Here is a 16,453-nt window from a genome sequence, read left to right on the forward strand (position 1 = left end):
CAAATCCCATCTAATAAGATACCCGTTTGACCTATCTATCTTTCGGCTTCTCTTTATACATATATACACACACACACATACACACACGGTCAGCTCTGAGTATTTTTTTGCTCAGCCGTGTGTCTTGACACAGGCAGAAATTCATCCCCGTGCAAACCAAGCTGAGAATTCCCACCTACACCTGGAAATCCCAGAGAGAGATTGTTGGAATGGAATATGCACTCTCTCACTGGAGGGACACATCCTGTTTACCTAATTCCGGAGAGTATTAGGTGCAGGTTGGTGGGAGCCAACTCTTGGGGATCCCAGAGTGTGCGTTGGGGTAACTGCTGGAGTCTAACCAGTTAAACCTCACAGCTTGCCATTGACATTCCTGTCTGGCAAGCTTTCCCGTCCTTTTCAAGTGGATGTTAAACATCCTGTGGCACTCATAATAATAATAATCCTTACATTTGACATAGAGCTTTAACACGTGTTCGAGACGTCTCAAAGCGCTTAACAGGATATACTGTAAATTGAATTGAGTATAGTTTGTGGGCGAAACATGGCATAGGGAAGGGAATTTCTCTTTCCCAGTGTCCTGGCCAACAATTTACTAGATAAAATCAATCACTCACTTCATGGCTGTTTGTGGGACATTGCTGTGCGCAAATTGGCTGCTCACAAAACACACACTTTACAGTAAATCCTGTGAAGCACTTTGAGGCATCTTGAGAGTTTGAAAGTTGCTGTAGCAAATGGGAGGATTAGCATCATTAACTGCTTAAGAAGAATTCTGTTCTGCCCATATAATAATTATTATAAGTCCTGGAGTCCTGTAGCTTGGTGGTTAGGGCACTCGCCTCGCAAGCGAGATGACCAAGGTTTGATTCCCAGGCAGGGCGAATCGTTGGGCAAGTTTCCTTACACCACGCGCTTCTGTTTACCTCGCAGTAAGTAAGGAACCTGGTTGTTAGTTGATTGGCTTTTCCGGGGATAATCATTGCTTGAAAAAAATAATAATTTGGTCATTCAATCCACAACTGTTTGTGAGACACTGCTGTGCACAATTGGTTGACAAATTTTGCCCACAAGACACACAGTCAATTCACTGTACAGTATATCCTGTGAAGCGCTTTGAGACGTCTCAAAAGATGTGATTAGGTACTATATCAAATGCAAGGATTAGTATTTATTAACGCTGCAGAGCTGTTTGCAGGGGGGCCTTTGGCAGTAAATTTGACTGAATGTATTTTGTTCCAGCCTCTCCTGGTTGTGTGAGCTGTAATTAGCCACGTAATTAGCTACAGGGTGGTTTCTCTGTAATATGGAAAACTTGGTGATGTTTGTACATCAATTTATGGAGATAATTTTTTCGTTGTTGTCCTGGGGAAATGACTCTCCAGACGAAACGTAGTTGTTCCCATGGTGCTCTCTTTTTTTTGGCGAGAGAGGGAGTCCTCCTGATGTGAAAGGTGCTTTACAAATGTAATTTTGTTGTTGTTAAGACCTCTATAAAACTTCACCCACTGTCTACACCATCTGTATCTCTAACACCTTCAACTTTCCACACATTACTTGAAAACTTTCTCTCCTTTTCTCTCCCTCTCCCCGTCCCCCCATCCCTCTCGCTTCCCCTCTCCCCACCCCACCGTTCCCCCTTTCTACCTCTCGCCCCCCCCCCCCCCCCCTCTCTCATTCACATCTCCTTTACGCTGGGAACCTACATGAGGGAATGGCACAGAGAACGAGGGGCGGAGAAACACTTATAAATGAGAGACAGCTAACAAAACACAGCCAGGGGCTGTAACCTCTGGAGTTGGACAGGTCAGAGTTAAATATAAACTGTTTCCCTGCCTCCAAATCCCTGCTTACAGGAAGCGACGAAGGTTTACAACAACAACATCTTGTGTTTATATTGCATCCCCTCAAGAAGGATACAGTCCAGGCTGACACTCCAGTTCGGTGCTGGGGATCAGGGAGAGAGCACTGCATTGTCAGAGGTGCCGTCCTTCGGGTTAAACCGAGGTCCCGTGGGATGTTAAAGATCCCGCGGCACTTATTGGAAAAGAGAAGGGAGTTTCTCTCTCCCTCCTGGTGTCTTGGCCGACAGTCCCGCTGATACGATTGGTCACTCACTCCATTTTTTGTTGTAGGACGTCGTTTTGTACAAATTGGCTGCCACATACGCTTACAAACCCTCGATAACTACACTTTACAGTGAATCCTGTGAAGCGCTGTGAGACGTCCTCCCGATGTGAAAGGCGCTGGAGCAGATGCATGAATTATTGGGATTAATAATCTTTGCGTTTGATGTGGCCCTTTCTCACATTTTCACGACATCTCTAAGCGCTTCACAGAATATACTGCAAAGCGAAGCTACTGTGTATTTTGTAGGCAAAACGCAGCAGCTAATCGAGCGCAGCAGTGACCCACAAAACTGGTGGATTGAGTGACCACATTTTTTATTTGATTGATTGCTGTTGCTTTTCTGTGCGCTCTTGTGTTGTGATGTGACGTGAGCTGCAGTGGGATGCCTTGTGTTGCAGGTGTCAGTATGGTTGGAAGGGGCAGTACTGTGACAAGTGTACCCCTCACCCTGGCTGTGTGCACGGCACCTGTGTGGAGCCCTGGCAGTGTCGTTGTGAAACCAACTGGGGCGGTCAGCTGTGTGACAAAGGTAAGCAGGGAACCCGGGAAGCGCTTTGGGACGTCTCAATGGCGTGATAAGGCGCTGTGCAAATACATGGATTATTATTATTGATTATGATTATTATTATTGTGATATTATTTTGATTACGATGATTATTGATGATTATCGTTGATTATTGATGATGATGATGATTATTATTATTGCTTCCTCAGATCTGAACTACTGTGGGACACGACTGCCCTGTTTGAACGGGGGAACGTGCAGCAACACTGGGCCAGACAAATATCAGTGCACCTGCCCCGACGGCTATTCTGGGAAAAACTGTGAGATTGGTGAGTGCTCGCAGCCTGGTGTGGGAGGCCCTGCCTTGTGTCGCCTTCCTGCCCGCCCACCGCCTGATTACATTTCCTGAGTCAACTGTCGGCTGCGCCTTTGGAAAATGTGTCAGCCTGGCTCATCAGTGGGAGCGCTCTCATCTCCGAGTCGGATGGTTGTGGGTTGAAGCCCCACGTCGGGACTTGGAATCACAGAGTCTAAGCTGATGCTCCAGTGCAGTGCCGGGGGGGAGCACTGCACTGTCAGAGGCTCCGTCCTTTGGATGGGATGTTAAATAGAGCTCCCGTCTTGTCTGTTCAGGTGGATGTTAAAGATCCTGCGATGCTGCCGGCGTCCTGACCAACAATCCACCAGATACAATTGTTCGCTCACTCCATGATTATTTGTGTGGCATTGCTGTGTACAACGGCTGCTGATTTTGACCACAAAATACACAATATCTCCAGTGAATCCTTTGAAGCATTTTGAGATGTTTCTCTCTCTCTCTTTTCCCCCTCCCGCCCATTTCAAGACGTGGAGACAGAGTGTGCATTGGGGTAACTGTTGGAGTCTAACCAGCTAAAACCACATAGCTCGCCATGTTTGGCAAACTTTCCTGCTGCTTGTCCAGCGAGGACCACTCTCGCCGTTAAGAGTTTGGGTTTGCAGGGTTAACAGGAGCTGAATGGGAAGATTCCCTGCCCCCAGCGATTGGTCGGCCCTTCCAGGTCCTATCAATGGGCTGTGCTGGACCGTCATCAGTCTCAGGACACCAAAGTGTCTTATTAATGGGTTGACAGAGGAAACTATCAATATAATTAGGATGTTGTCCAATACATTGTCCTGTGTTTGACTTGCAGCCGAGCATGCGTGTATCTCTGACCCCTGCTATAACAGAGGAAGCTGTTCGGAAACCCCAATGGGGTTTAAATGTCTGTGCGTCTCTGGGTGGGCCGGCCCAACCTGCACCATTGGTGAGTAATCAACCAATCATTAGCCCCCACCGTTGGCACGTTAACCAATCACCAGCCTCCACTGTTGGCGCGTTAACCAGTCACCAGCCTCCACCGTTGGCGCGTTAACCAGTCACCAGCCTCCACTGTTGGCGCGTTAACCAGTCACCAGCCTCCACCGTTGGCCGCGTTAACCAATCTCTGAGCTCTCAGTCTAGGCCAGTGATGACCAACCATTCACACGTAGCTCAATCCGCTCGGAGCCGCCGCTAATTCTAATTCCATCCAATGGGGACAGCAGTGGGAGGCAGGTGGATGCCGGGCGAACGTCTGTTAACCTCGGACGCCACTTAAGCTGGACAAAGCACCCGGCCCACATGCATCCAGCTTAACCGGCTTCCACTGTATCTGGAAGTCGGGCAGATTGGCTTTAGGCGTCGCAAGCTTAAAGCACATGAGAGGAGACATGGATTCTATATGAGGGGCGCTGTATAAATGCAAGTTGTTGTTGCTGCTGTGTTTGATATGGTGTGTGTGTGTGCGTGTGTTTGTGTGCAGATATTGATGAGTGCGAGGCTGACCCGTGTGCCCATGGGGGCACTTGCCAGGACATGGTGGATGGCTTCAAATGCATTTGCCCCCAGCAGTGGACAGGCAAAACATGCCAACTGGGTAACTACCCTTTAACCTAACTTCCCCCGGGTTTGTGACAGGAAAAACAGAGACGCTCCCGTTAATTAACTTTGTGTCTGACTAAATTGCTCTTTGTGAGATGTTGAGTTGGGAGTTTTTTTTGGGCGGTGAGGGTTTGAGAGGAGACTTTAAACCCGTCTATGCCTGTTCAGGTGGACTTTAAAGGTCCCATGTCGCTGTTGGGAAAAAAGAGACAGGAGTTTCTCTCTCTCTACCCTGGTGTCCTGGCCGACAATCTCCCAAGTAAGATTGGTCACTCACTTCACGGCTGTTTGTAGGACATCGCTGTGTGCAAATTGTCTGCTGAATTTACCCATAAAATACAGTCATTACAATTCACAATAATCCTGTGAAACACTTTGAGACTTCTCCAACCCCCCCCAATGTGATCGAATGAAAGCGTTATTAGCCGTGTGTTTAGCTGTTAATAATAATTGTTGCATTTAATACAGTCGTCAAGGTGTCTCAAAGTGCTTCACAGGATTTTACTGTGAAGTGAATGTGTATTTTGTGGGCAAATACAGCAGCCAATTTGCACACAGTGACATCCCCATAAACAGCCATGACTTTTTTTCTGGAGGATTGTCGGCCAGGACACCGAGAGAGAAACTCCCTTCTCTTTTTGAGTGGCACCGCAGGAGATCTTTTAACGCCCACCTTATTAATAAAGAGTGGTGGGGTGTAAACGTAGGGATAATAATAATCCTTGCATTTGATATAGCGCCTTATCACATCTTCTACACGTCTCAAAGCGCTTCACAGAATATACTTAGTGGGATAATTATTAAACAACGTTGTTGTAGTGAATAATAGTAAGTTTATTTTCCTCTAATCCTGGAATGTGTTGCCCCCTCTCGCAGATGCCAACGAGTGTGAGGGGAAGCCGTGTGCTAACGCCAATGCCTGCCACAACCTGATCGGGGGCTATTACTGCGACTGTATGCCGGGCTGGGCCGGCCAGGACTGTGACCTGCGTGAGTACCCACTTCCTCTGGCCAACCCCACAACCCTCACCCCCCACCCCCTCCACCGCACAACCCCAAACCCGATCCTTTTTGCACAACAAAGGATTTGGATCTCTCCATTCTGTTGTGTCAGCCTGGCTCAGTGGTAGCTCTCTCTCACCTCGGACTTGTAATCGTATAGTCTAAGCTGACGCTCCAGTGCAGTGCTGGGGGTGTGTTACATTGTCGGAAGTGCCATCCTTCGGATGAGATGTTAAACCGAGGTCCTGTCTTCCTGTCCAGATGGACGTTAAAGATCCCATTGGCATTATTGGAAAAGAGAAGGGAGTTTTTCTCTCTCTCTCCGGGTGTCATGGCCAACAATCCTCCAAATAAAATTGGTTATTCACTCCACGGCTGTAAGTGGGAAATTGCTGTGTGCAACTAGCTGCCACGTTTCGCCCACAAAATACAGTCAATCCACTTTACCGTAGGACCTGGAAGCACTTTGAGAAGTTTTAGTGACATAAGGCACTACACCAATTGCAACGATTATTCTTACAACTGATGACAGTGGGGAGAGAATAGCCTTGTGAAGCTCAGCCTTAAGCAGCGCAAATCAAACACTTTGTAATGTAAAAGAGGCAACAACTTTCAATCACACAGCGTCGTGTCTCTTGAGCGCTAGGAGCTGTGTTTTTAGTGACTGTACAAGCGTTCTGAGATGCTACGCTATGTCGGGAGCACTATATACCTGCGAGGAGGAGTTGTTGTATTGGGGTGGGGAGGAGGGGCTGGGGGTTAGCCTGGGTTGCTCTGAAGGAAAGCAGTGAAACCGCGGCTGATTACCGTGTGGGCGAGACTCCACGGACCTGATTGTGGTGATGTGCAAGAGTCTGACGCACCTGGTTTTATTACAGACATCGACGATTGTCACGGACAATGCCAGAACGGGGGAACATGCAAGGTATTGTGTCTCTCTCTGGGTGTCTCTCTCTCTCTCTGGCTGGTTTCCTCTCTGGCTCTGGCTCTCTGGGCTGTCTCTTTCTCTGGGCTGTCTCTTTCTCTGGGCTGTCTCTCTCTCTGGGCTGTCTCTCTCTCTGGGCTGTCTCTCTCTCTGGGCTGTCTCTCTCTCTGGGCTGTCTCTCTCTCTGGGCTGTCTCTCTATCAGCTGGATACCTTTAGTTTCGGATGAAGTCCTGACTGTCTGCCTGTCTGCTTTGTTTGTCAGGATTTGGTGAACAGTTACCGCTGTGCGTGTGCCCCTGGTTTTGTGGGGCAGCACTGTGAGCGAGCGGTCAGTGGATGTGCCAGCAAGCCCTGCCTGAACGGTGGGCAGTGCCAGGAGACCCTCACCGGGGTCCAGTGCCTGTGTCCAGCCGGATTCTCCGGGAACCTGTGTCAGGTGAGCGGAGGTCTTGCCCTTCTACCAGATAAACCAGCTTCTACAGAGGAGCGTGGTCAATGTCCAGCATGGGCATTACCCACCTCCGTTTGTACCTCGCAATCAACACAGCTCAAACCCTCGTCCACGCCTTCGTCACTTCCCAGTTGGACTATTCCGATCCCCTCTCTGCTGTTCTCCCCACCACCACCATACACAAAACCCGATCAATCCAGAACTCCGCCTTTCAGATACTCACCCGCACAAAACTTTGTACCTCCATCACACCAGTCTTTGTCAGGCACCACTGTTCTCCCAATCGCCAAGCTGTTCGATTTCAAGATCCTCTCACTCATTTTCAAACCCTTCATAGAGGTGGTAAATAGGATTGAAAAAGTAAACCCAGATCATTACTTTCGGATGCACCGAGACAGTAGGACAAGAGGACACAGGGTTAGAGCTGTAAAGGGGCAATTTCAGGACAGACACCAGGAAGTGATTCTTTACCCAGAGGGTAATTAACAACTGGAACAGGTTACCAGGAAGGGGGATTGAGGCCAGGACACTGGGACTCGTTTAAAAAGCAGCTGGATGCTGTGATGGGGGGACGGTAGGGTGGGTGTTCTGGAGGGAGGAGGTCAGATGAGCCGAAGGGTCTTCTTCATCCGAACCCATCTTGTGAAAGCTCTGGAGTTCACCGTGTTGTAGGTGGGAGAATTCCGTGTCTAAGTGTATTGCATTTTTCCCCTGTTCCAGCTGGACATCGATTACTGTCAGCCAAACCCGTGTGGCAATGGGGCCGCCTGCTTTAACCTGGCCGCCGACTATTTCTGCCGCTGCCCGGAGGATTATGAAGGGAAGAACTGTTCCCACCTAAAGGATCATTGCCAGACGACGCCTTGTCAAGGTGATTGTTTCTTCACTTTCTTTATTCACGTTCTAGTTTGGTCTGACACACACGGAAACCCATCACTGACCAGCTGGGTGTCTGACACACACGGAAACCCATCACCGTGACCAGCCGGGTGTCTGACACACACGGAAACCCATCACCGTGATCAGCCGGGTGTCTGACACACACGGAAACCCATCACCGTGATCAGCCGGGTATCAGTGTGTTGTGGCTTCAGTTTAGTAATCTGAGTTGATTATGTCCAGTGTGTACGGTGTCTGAGTTGAGTCTGTGGTGCATGGGTATGAGGATGTTTTGTGTGTATGTGTATAAGAGGGTGTTGGCTGTGTGTGTGTATGTGTGAGAGGGTGTTTGTTTGAGAGAGCCTGACCTCCCCAATCTCCCTCCCAGTTATTGACAGCTGTACAGTTACCGTGGCTTCAAACACCACACCCGAGGGAATCCGCTTCATCTTCTCCAACGTGTGTGGCCCGCACGGCAAGTGTAAGAGCCAGGCCGACGGCAAGTTCACGTGTGACTGCAGCGAGGGCTTCACCGGGGCTTACTGCCACGAGAGTAAGAGAATTATAATATGATAATCATTAATAATAATCATCCACAAATTTGGGTTTTGGATGGAGACTTAATAAGGAGTGTTGACGTAACCTTGTTTATTAATAATAATAATAATCTTTGCATTTGACATAGTGCCTTATCACGTCTTCGAGACATCTCAAAGCGCTTCACAGTATATACTGTAAAGTGAATTGATTGTATATTTCCTGGGCGAAATGCGGGCAGCTAATTGTCCCACAAACAGTCAAGAATTGATTGAGCGAATTATTATTTTTTTTAAAAATTGGGAAGGATTATTACCCCCAGAAAAGCGATCCACCGATCGACTTAACATCCGGGTTCCTACTCACTGTTAGGTAAACAGAGGTATGTGGAGTAAGGAAACTTGCCTAACGTTTCGTCCTGCCCGGGAATCAAACCCAAATCCTCTCACTTGCGAGGCGAGTGCTCTAACCACTGAGCTACGGGACTCTACAGGACCGTTTGCTTCTTAAATACATTTTTATCCACTTTCCCAATGTAGGTATTTGACAACCCACTCAGCGCTTTGAGGCCCCATTCTAGAGGGCCGTAGAATGGCCCTCTACGTCAATGCAAATTGTTGTTGTTGGTATTGTTTTCCTGCCTCATGTTGGGAAGACATCTCAAAGCACTTTACAGGAGTGACTGTGTATCTTGTGGGCAAACTCACAGCCAGTTTGCACACAACAGTGTTGCACAAACAGCCATGAAGCGAGCGACGGGATCTTTAAAGTCTGCCTGAAAAGGCACAGGCGGGACCTCGGTTTAACGTCTCATCCGAAGGTCGACACCTCTGACAATGTAGCGCCCCCCCCCCAACCCCAGCCCTGCACCGGAGCCTCAGCCTGGACTGAGCTCTGACCAAAGGCAAAATACTGCAGATTACTGGAAATTTGAAATAATAACAGAAGTAGGTCAGGCAGCATCTTTGGCGAGAAGAAAGTGAGTTAACGTTTCAGGTCGATGACCTTTCATCAGAACTCGGGAAAGGTCATCGACCCGAAACGTTAACCCACTTTCATCTCTCCATAGATGCTGCCTGAACTGCTGAGTGTTCCTAAACCACTTCTGTTATTTCTGAGCTGATTGGGTTGGTTTTGGCCTCATGATGTGTGTGAACGTGACCTTGTTTCTTGATTAAACCTTTTGTCTTCTCTCCCAATGTAGATATCAACGACTGCGCGAGTGACCCCTGTAAGTCCGGAGGGACCTGCATTGACGGAGTGAACGAGTACCAGTGCATTTGCCGCGAAGGCTGGGAAGGAGTGCTGTGTGAGATCAGTGAGTGTCACCTTCAGTTCCTTCACCCTTCCACTGCTCAGTTCATAGTAGTCTCGTGCAGGAGAAATCCCATCTCTATTTATTCTTATAAAGAAAAGAAACACGTACTCACCCGCTCTAAAACTCCTCACCCTGCCCATCTCACCAGCCCTCGCCAGGCTCCACTGACTCCCTACCACACACACACACACACTAAACTGCGGACCTCAATCAGGTCACCCCTCAACCTTCTAAACTCAAGGGAATACAGACCACGTTTACGCCACCTGTCCTAATAATTTAAGCCCTGGTATCATTCTGGTGAATCTGCGCTGCACCCCCTCCAGATCCAATGTAACGTGGCGTCTCCGGGAGCCTGTGTCAGGCGGAGTGGGGTTTGCCGTTTGTCGATTGTTGCTTAGGTTTTGTCCGCGCGTGTTCCAGATATCGACGACTGTGCTGTGAAGCCGTGTCAGAACAGAGGGACGTGCCAGGACCTGGTCAATGATTTCTACTGCGAGTGTAAGAACGGCTGGAAAGGCAAGACCTGCCACTCCCGTAAGTGTGCTCACTTCCTCTCACATTCACCCCACGTCACACGAAGCCTCAATTTCAAGATCCTAACATTCACGCATAAATCCTTTAGTGTCCTGGCACCTCACTTCCTCTCCGACTTGCTTACCCCCCACTCCACCACCCACCGCCTCCCTCGGCTGGCTCCAGACTGCCGCTCGTCCCTCGTCCCCTCAGCTCCACTACCGGCAGCCGTGCCTTCAGCCACTACACCCTGAGACTCTGGAATTCTCTCGCTCAATCCCTCTCCTTTGCCCCCTCCCTCTCCACTTTTAGATCACGCTTGAAGACCTTGCTCTTCTGTGCTTACGGACACCTCGCCGCATGTAGCCTCGTGCAGGAGAAATCCCATCTCAATTCTTCTGAAGGATAGAGGGATTAAGGGATATGGGGATAAGGCAGGCAGATAGAGTTAGGTTAGAAGATCAGGCATGATATTATTGAATGGCGGGGCAGACTCGAGGGGCCGAATGGCCTAATGCTGCTCCTAATTCCTAAACACAATGCAAAATTACATTTGTATAGTGCCTTTCACGTCAGGAGGACGTCCCAAGGCGCTGAAACACAGGGAATTTCCACATGTAGATGGCAAGCATTGTAAAACTCTGTCTGGTTTGGAGATGGGTTTCCACATGTGTCAGGCACCCGGCTGATCAGATCGTGTTAGTTGAGCATATGTGTGGCTGCCTGTAACCTATGTTGTTGTTGTTGTTTGCAGGGGACAGTCAATGTGATGAAGCCACGTGTAATAATGGAGGGACATGCTACGATGAAGGAGACACGTTTAAATGCATGTGTGCCCCTGGCTGGGAGGGCTCCACCTGCAACATAGGTGAGCAAACCAGCTTTGAGATGCCATCCTGACATGAAAGTTGACATGTAAATCTGTGTCAGCCTGGCTCAGTCACCGTGTGTGTGTCAGCCTAGCTCAGTCACTGTGTGTGTCAGCCTGGCTCAGTCACTGTGTGTGTGTCAGCCTGGCTCAGTCACTGTGTGTGTGTCAGCCTGGCTCAGTCACAGTGTGTGTGTCAGCCTGGCTCAGTCACTGTGTGTGTGTCAGCCTGGCTCAGTCACTGTGTGTGTGTCAGCCTGGCTCAGTCACTGTGTGTGTGTCAGCCTGGCTCAGTCACCGTGTGTGTGTCAGCCTGGCTCAGTCACCGTGTGTGTGTCAGCCTGGCTCAGTCACTGTGTGTGTGTGTGTGTCAACCTGGCTCAGTCACTGTGTGTGTGTGTGTGTCAACCTGGCTCAGTCACGGTGTGTGTGTCAACCTGGCTCAGTCACCGTGTGTGTGTCAGCCTGGCTCAGTCACTGTGTGTGTGTGTGTGTGTCAGCCTGGCTCAGTCACCGTGTGTGCGTGTGTCAGCCTGGCTCAGTCACCGTGTGTGCGTGTGTCAGCCTGGCTCAGTCACCGTGTGTGCGTGTGTCAGCCTGGCTCAGTCACCGTGTGTGCGTGTGTCAGCCTGGCTCAGTCACCGTGTGTGTGTCAGCCTGGCTCAGTCACCGTGTGTGTGTCATATCCTGTGAAGCGATTTGAGACATCTCAACAATGTAATAAGGCTCTGTATAAAATTCAAGGATTAATGGTATTATTAATTGTGTTATGTTTACATTGAGTGAGCAGCCTTCTGAGGTTGGTGGTTTGAGGGTGGTGGTGGGGTGTGGGGAACGATGATTTATTATGAAACTAAAGTGGAGTTAATGAGGTAAATAAACCGTGCTCTCTCTCTCCCCCCCTCTCTCTCTCTCTCCCTCCCCCTCTCTCTCTCCAGCGAGGAACAGCAGCTGCTCACCCCCACCCTGTGAGAATGGTGGCACATGTGTGGTCAGCGGAGACTCCTTCACCTGTGTGTGTAAAGAAGGATGGGAGGGCTCTACCTGCTCACAGAGTGAGTGTCCTTTCACTTGATCTCAAGGGGCTGGAATACAAAAGGAGAGGAAATGATGCTTCAACTATACAGAGCCTTGGTCAGACCCCACCTGGAGAACTGCGTACAGTGTTGGGCATCGCACCTCAGGAAGGATATATTTGGCTCTGGAGGGGGTGCAGGGCAGGTTCACCAGAATGATACCAGGGGTTAAAGGGTTAAATGGCGAGGACCAGTTGCATGAACTTGGCTGTGGATAAAAGGCCGCGGAGGCCGGATCTATCCAAATTTTCAAGATTGAGGTGGAGAGAGATTTGTCAGGGTATCGAGGGACGTGGAGACAAGGGCGGGTTATTGGAGTTGAGGCACAGATCAGCCATGATCTTATAGAACGGTGGAACAGGCTTGAGGGGCTGAATGACCTTCTCCTGTTCCTATGTTCTGTTGCGGGGCGGGAAGGGAAAGAGTGAAGTCGATAGGGAGTGGGAGAGGAGAGAGTGAGGGATTGGCGGGGAGAGAGTGAGGGATTGGCGGGGAGGAGAGAGTGAGGGATTGGCGGGGAGGAGAGAGTGAGGGAGTGAGTTGGATTTAATGGGTCTTTGCTTCTCAGACTGGGATCGGCCACACAGTATATCCTCACCCTTGTCTTCAAATCCCTCCACTCCTCTGCACCCCCCTAGCTCTCCTCAAAATAGTGCCCGTTGCCTTTGTTCCACCGGGTCTGGCCTCCTCCTTGTCCCCCGAGTCCTCTGCTCCACCCTCGGCGGCCGTGCCATCAGCCACTATGCCCGAGGCTCTGGAACTCCCTTCCTCCACTCCCTTCGTCTCGTCCCCTCCCTTCCTATTTTCAGGTCTCTACTGAAGACCTTTGTTTTCGACCGCCACCTTTGGTCACCTTCCTCCCCCTCCCCCGGGGCTCGGCCCCTCCCCGGGGCTCGGCCCCCTCCCCCGGGGCTCGGCCCCTCCCCCGGGGCTCGGCCCCCTCCCCCGGGGCTCGGCCCCCTCCCCCGGGGCTCGGCCCCTCCCCCGGGGCTCGGCCCCCTCCCCCGGGGCTCGGCCCCCTCCCCCGCTCGCCCCCCCCCGGGCTCGGCCCCTCCCCCGGGCTCGGCCCCCTCCGGGGCTCGGCCCCCTCCCCCGGGGCTCGGCCCCCTCCCCCGGGGCTCGGCCCCCTCCCCCGGGGCTCGGCCCCAGGATCCATTACTGTGAAGCGCTCTGAGACGTCCGGCGTGGAGGGTGCTATATAAATCCAAGTTGCTGTTGTTTTTCCCACCCCCTCCCGGCTTACCAGACCCTCCCAACACACACACCACACACTGCCTGTCCTGGTATCACCACTTACAGTCAGACAAACTAACACTTTATTATTTTTTTTCAGATGCAAATGACTGCAATCCACATCCATGGTAAATGAGATTGTTCCTTACAGTCATGCATTCTCTTATCTCTTCTCTCCTCTCTCTCTCTTGTTTTCTCTCTCTCTCTTGCTTGCTCACTCACTCACACTAATACTCTCTCTCAGTCGTGCTCCCCCCTCTGTTGCTCTCTCTCTCTCTCTCCTCTGATACTCTCGCTTGCGCTCTCTCACCCTTCTGTCGTTCTCTCTCTATTTCTCTCTGTGTGTATGTCTCTGTCTCTCTCTGTTCCCAGATGAGCTGAGCTGATGTTCTGATTTAATTCTCAGCTATAACAGTGGGACGTGTGTCGACGGTGAGAATTGGTATCGATGCGAGTGTGCGCCAGGCTTCGCAGGGCCAGACTGCCGCATCAGTGAGTATTACCCCCATTCCTCCCCTTTCTCTCTCTCTCTCTCATCCCCCCTTCTCTCTCATCCCCCCCACCCCCAATACTCATGTCCAGGTCATTAATGTATATTAAAAAATAGCAGTTGTCCTAATACTGATCCCTGGGGATAACACAGTACATCTCCCTCCAGTCTGGAAAAACAACCGTTTACCCCCACCCTCGGGTTCAAAACACTGATTGTTCAGCGCCTTGGGACGTCCTCAGCAACAACAATAACAACCTGGATTTATATAGCGCCCTCCATGCCGGACGGCGTCTCAGAGCGCTTCACAGTAACGGATCCCGGGACCGAGTCAGGGGAGGGGGAGGAAGGTGCCAAAGGTGCGGTCGAAAAGAAAGGTCTTCAGCAGAGACCTGAAAATAGGACCTCCCAACATGAAAAGCGCTATGCAAATGTAATGCTGTTGTTTCTGTCTCCCAGCCAATTTTGGATGCGTGCTGCATCTGTTCCCGTAAACCCATGACGTTGTTGAGACATCTCAAAGCACTTCACAGAATATACTGTAAAGTGTATATAAATATATGAGACGAGAGAGTTTTTTTTCTTTAACCCAGAGAGTTGTTACGGTCTGGAATGCACTGCCTGAAAAGGTGGTGGAAACAGATTCAATAACAACTTTCAAAAGGGAATTGGATAGGGACTTGAAGAGGAAAAAATTGGAAGGATATGGGGTAAGAGTGGGGGAGTGGGACTGATTGGGCAGCTCTTCCAAAGAACCGGCACAGGCACGATGGGCCGAATGGCCTCCTTCTGGGCTGCGATATTCTATGATTCTATCAGTGTAAACTGTGTGTTGTGGGTGAATTGTTCTGGGTTTGGCTCACGGTTTGCTCTCGTCTCTTCACTCAGACATTAATGAGTGCCAGTCCTCGCCCTGTGCCTACGGAGCCACGTGTGTGGACGAGATCAACGGTTACCGGTGTCTGTGTCCCCCAGGGAGGAGCGGGCAGCGCTGTCGACAAGGTGGGGAACACAGCCGAGTTCTAACCCTGAACCCCCGTGGAGCTTAGAGTCAAAGTTATTATAATAATTAGTAATAATCCTTGCCCTTGATACAGCGCCTCGTCACCACCTCGACTTGACTCAAAGCACTTCATGTGATGCACTAAAGTGTAGTGACTGTGTACTCTGTAGGTGAATGCGCCAGCCAATTTGGGCACAGCAACGTCCCCACAAACAGCCATGACCAATCAGTGACCAATTTTATTTTGGGGGATTGTCGGCCAGGACACCGGAGGGTGGTGGGTGGGGGAGAGAAACTCCCTTTTCTTTATCTTATCGTGCCGCAGGATCGTTAACGTCCACCTGGACAGGCACAGACGGGGCCTCGGTTTAACATCTCATTCGGGGGACGATGCAGCATTTCCCCCCCACCCACTCCCAGCACTGCACTGGAGCCTCAGCCTGGACTGACAGTTCTGTCCAGTGTTGGTCTGGCTCAGTCGGTCACACTCTCGTCTCTAAAGGGCACCGGATAAATGCTTGTTGTTGTTGGATTGTATCTGGTTGTGAGATGGTTGTTGGTTTCTCTGCTATAGTGACGGGGAGAGCGTGCGTGTTGAAAGACCGGGTCGCTCCACACGGAGCCAAGTGGGACGATGACTGCAACAGCTGCCAGTGTCACAACGGGAGGGTCACCTGTAGCAAGGTACAGCCTCCTCTGTGTCTGTCTCTCTCTCGTGTTCTCTCTCTCTCTCTCAGATCGTTACTTTCGGATGCACCGAGACAGTAGGACAAGAGGACACAGGGTTAGAGCTGTAAAGGGGCAATTTCAGGACAGACACCAGGAAGTGTTTCTTTACGCAGAGGGTAATTAACGACTGGAACAGGTTACCAGGAAGGGGGATTGAGGCCAGGATAGTGGGACTCGTTTACAAAGCAGCTGGATGCTGTGATGTGGGGGACGTTAGGGTGGGTGGGTGTTCTGGAGGGAGAAGATCAGATGTGCCGAAGGGTCTTCTTTATCTAAACCCAATCTTGGGGGTCCCAATTGGTGGGTGATCTGCCGCTTGTCCGCTAGCAGCTCGCGTGCGTGTGTGTGGCCTGTGTTAATGTAATGTGTGTTGTTGTTGTTGTTGTTGTAGATGTGGTGTGGCCCTAAGCCGTGCAGGACGAATGGGCAGGGCTCGGGATCCGGGCGGGGGAGGTGCCCGGCCTGGCAGGCTTGTTTGCCTGTCAGTGAGAGCCAGTGTTTCGTGCCCCCGTGTGCGGGCTGGGGGGAGTGCCAGGCTGCCAACCAACCCGGCGTCAAAACCAAGTGCCAGCCCAACAACGCCTTCCTCGACCGCAGCTGTGCCAAAATCACCCTGGCCATCAACCGCGATCTACTGCAGCCGGTAAGTCGCCACTGAGACCGGCCGAGCGGGGCTGGGGGCTGGATAGGTGGGGGACCTTCACCTGGTCAGGGTGAAACCATCGTCAAGTTTCCTTACTCCCCGCACAAACACCTCTGTTTACCCAGCAGTAAGAAGGTTGTTAAGTCGATTGGCGGATCGCTTTTCTGGCGGTAATAATCCCTTCAAAACGAATAATAATTTGGT

General features: G+C 50.7%; 1 protein-coding gene across 1 annotated transcript in view; it reads left to right on the top strand.

The window, feature by feature from the left end:
• Window positions 1–16,264, top strand: part of jag1b (jagged canonical Notch ligand 1b) — a 45,171-nt gene extending 28,907 nt beyond the window's left edge. The window contains exons 6-23 of the mRNA XM_042333163.1: window positions 2,529–2,659; window positions 2,845–2,964; window positions 3,808–3,921; window positions 4,459–4,572; window positions 5,454–5,567; window positions 6,458–6,504; window positions 6,769–6,942; window positions 7,678–7,828; window positions 8,225–8,389; window positions 9,578–9,691; window positions 10,115–10,228; window positions 10,962–11,075; window positions 12,014–12,130; window positions 13,485–13,512; window positions 13,791–13,876; window positions 14,763–14,876; window positions 15,452–15,561; window positions 15,998–16,264. Of these exons, the coding sequence (XP_042189097.1) occupies window positions 2,529–2,659; window positions 2,845–2,964; window positions 3,808–3,921; window positions 4,459–4,572; window positions 5,454–5,567; window positions 6,458–6,504; window positions 6,769–6,942; window positions 7,678–7,828; window positions 8,225–8,389; window positions 9,578–9,691; window positions 10,115–10,228; window positions 10,962–11,075; window positions 12,014–12,130; window positions 13,485–13,512; window positions 13,791–13,876; window positions 14,763–14,876; window positions 15,452–15,561; window positions 15,998–16,264 (2,194 nt within the window). The remainder of the gene's footprint in view (window positions 1–2,528; window positions 2,660–2,844; window positions 2,965–3,807; window positions 3,922–4,458; window positions 4,573–5,453; window positions 5,568–6,457; window positions 6,505–6,768; window positions 6,943–7,677; window positions 7,829–8,224; window positions 8,390–9,577; window positions 9,692–10,114; window positions 10,229–10,961; window positions 11,076–12,013; window positions 12,131–13,484; window positions 13,513–13,790; window positions 13,877–14,762; window positions 14,877–15,451; window positions 15,562–15,997) is intronic.
• The last annotated feature ends 189 nt before the right edge of the window (window positions 16,265–16,453 follow it).

The sequence above is a fragment of the Callorhinchus milii genome, unplaced genomic scaffold, assembly GCF_018977255.1.
Source record: "Callorhinchus milii isolate IMCB2004 unplaced genomic scaffold, IMCB_Cmil_1.0 Scaffold3, whole genome shotgun sequence".
NCBI classification, from domain to species: Eukaryota; Metazoa; Chordata; class Chondrichthyes; order Chimaeriformes; family Callorhinchidae; genus Callorhinchus; species Callorhinchus milii.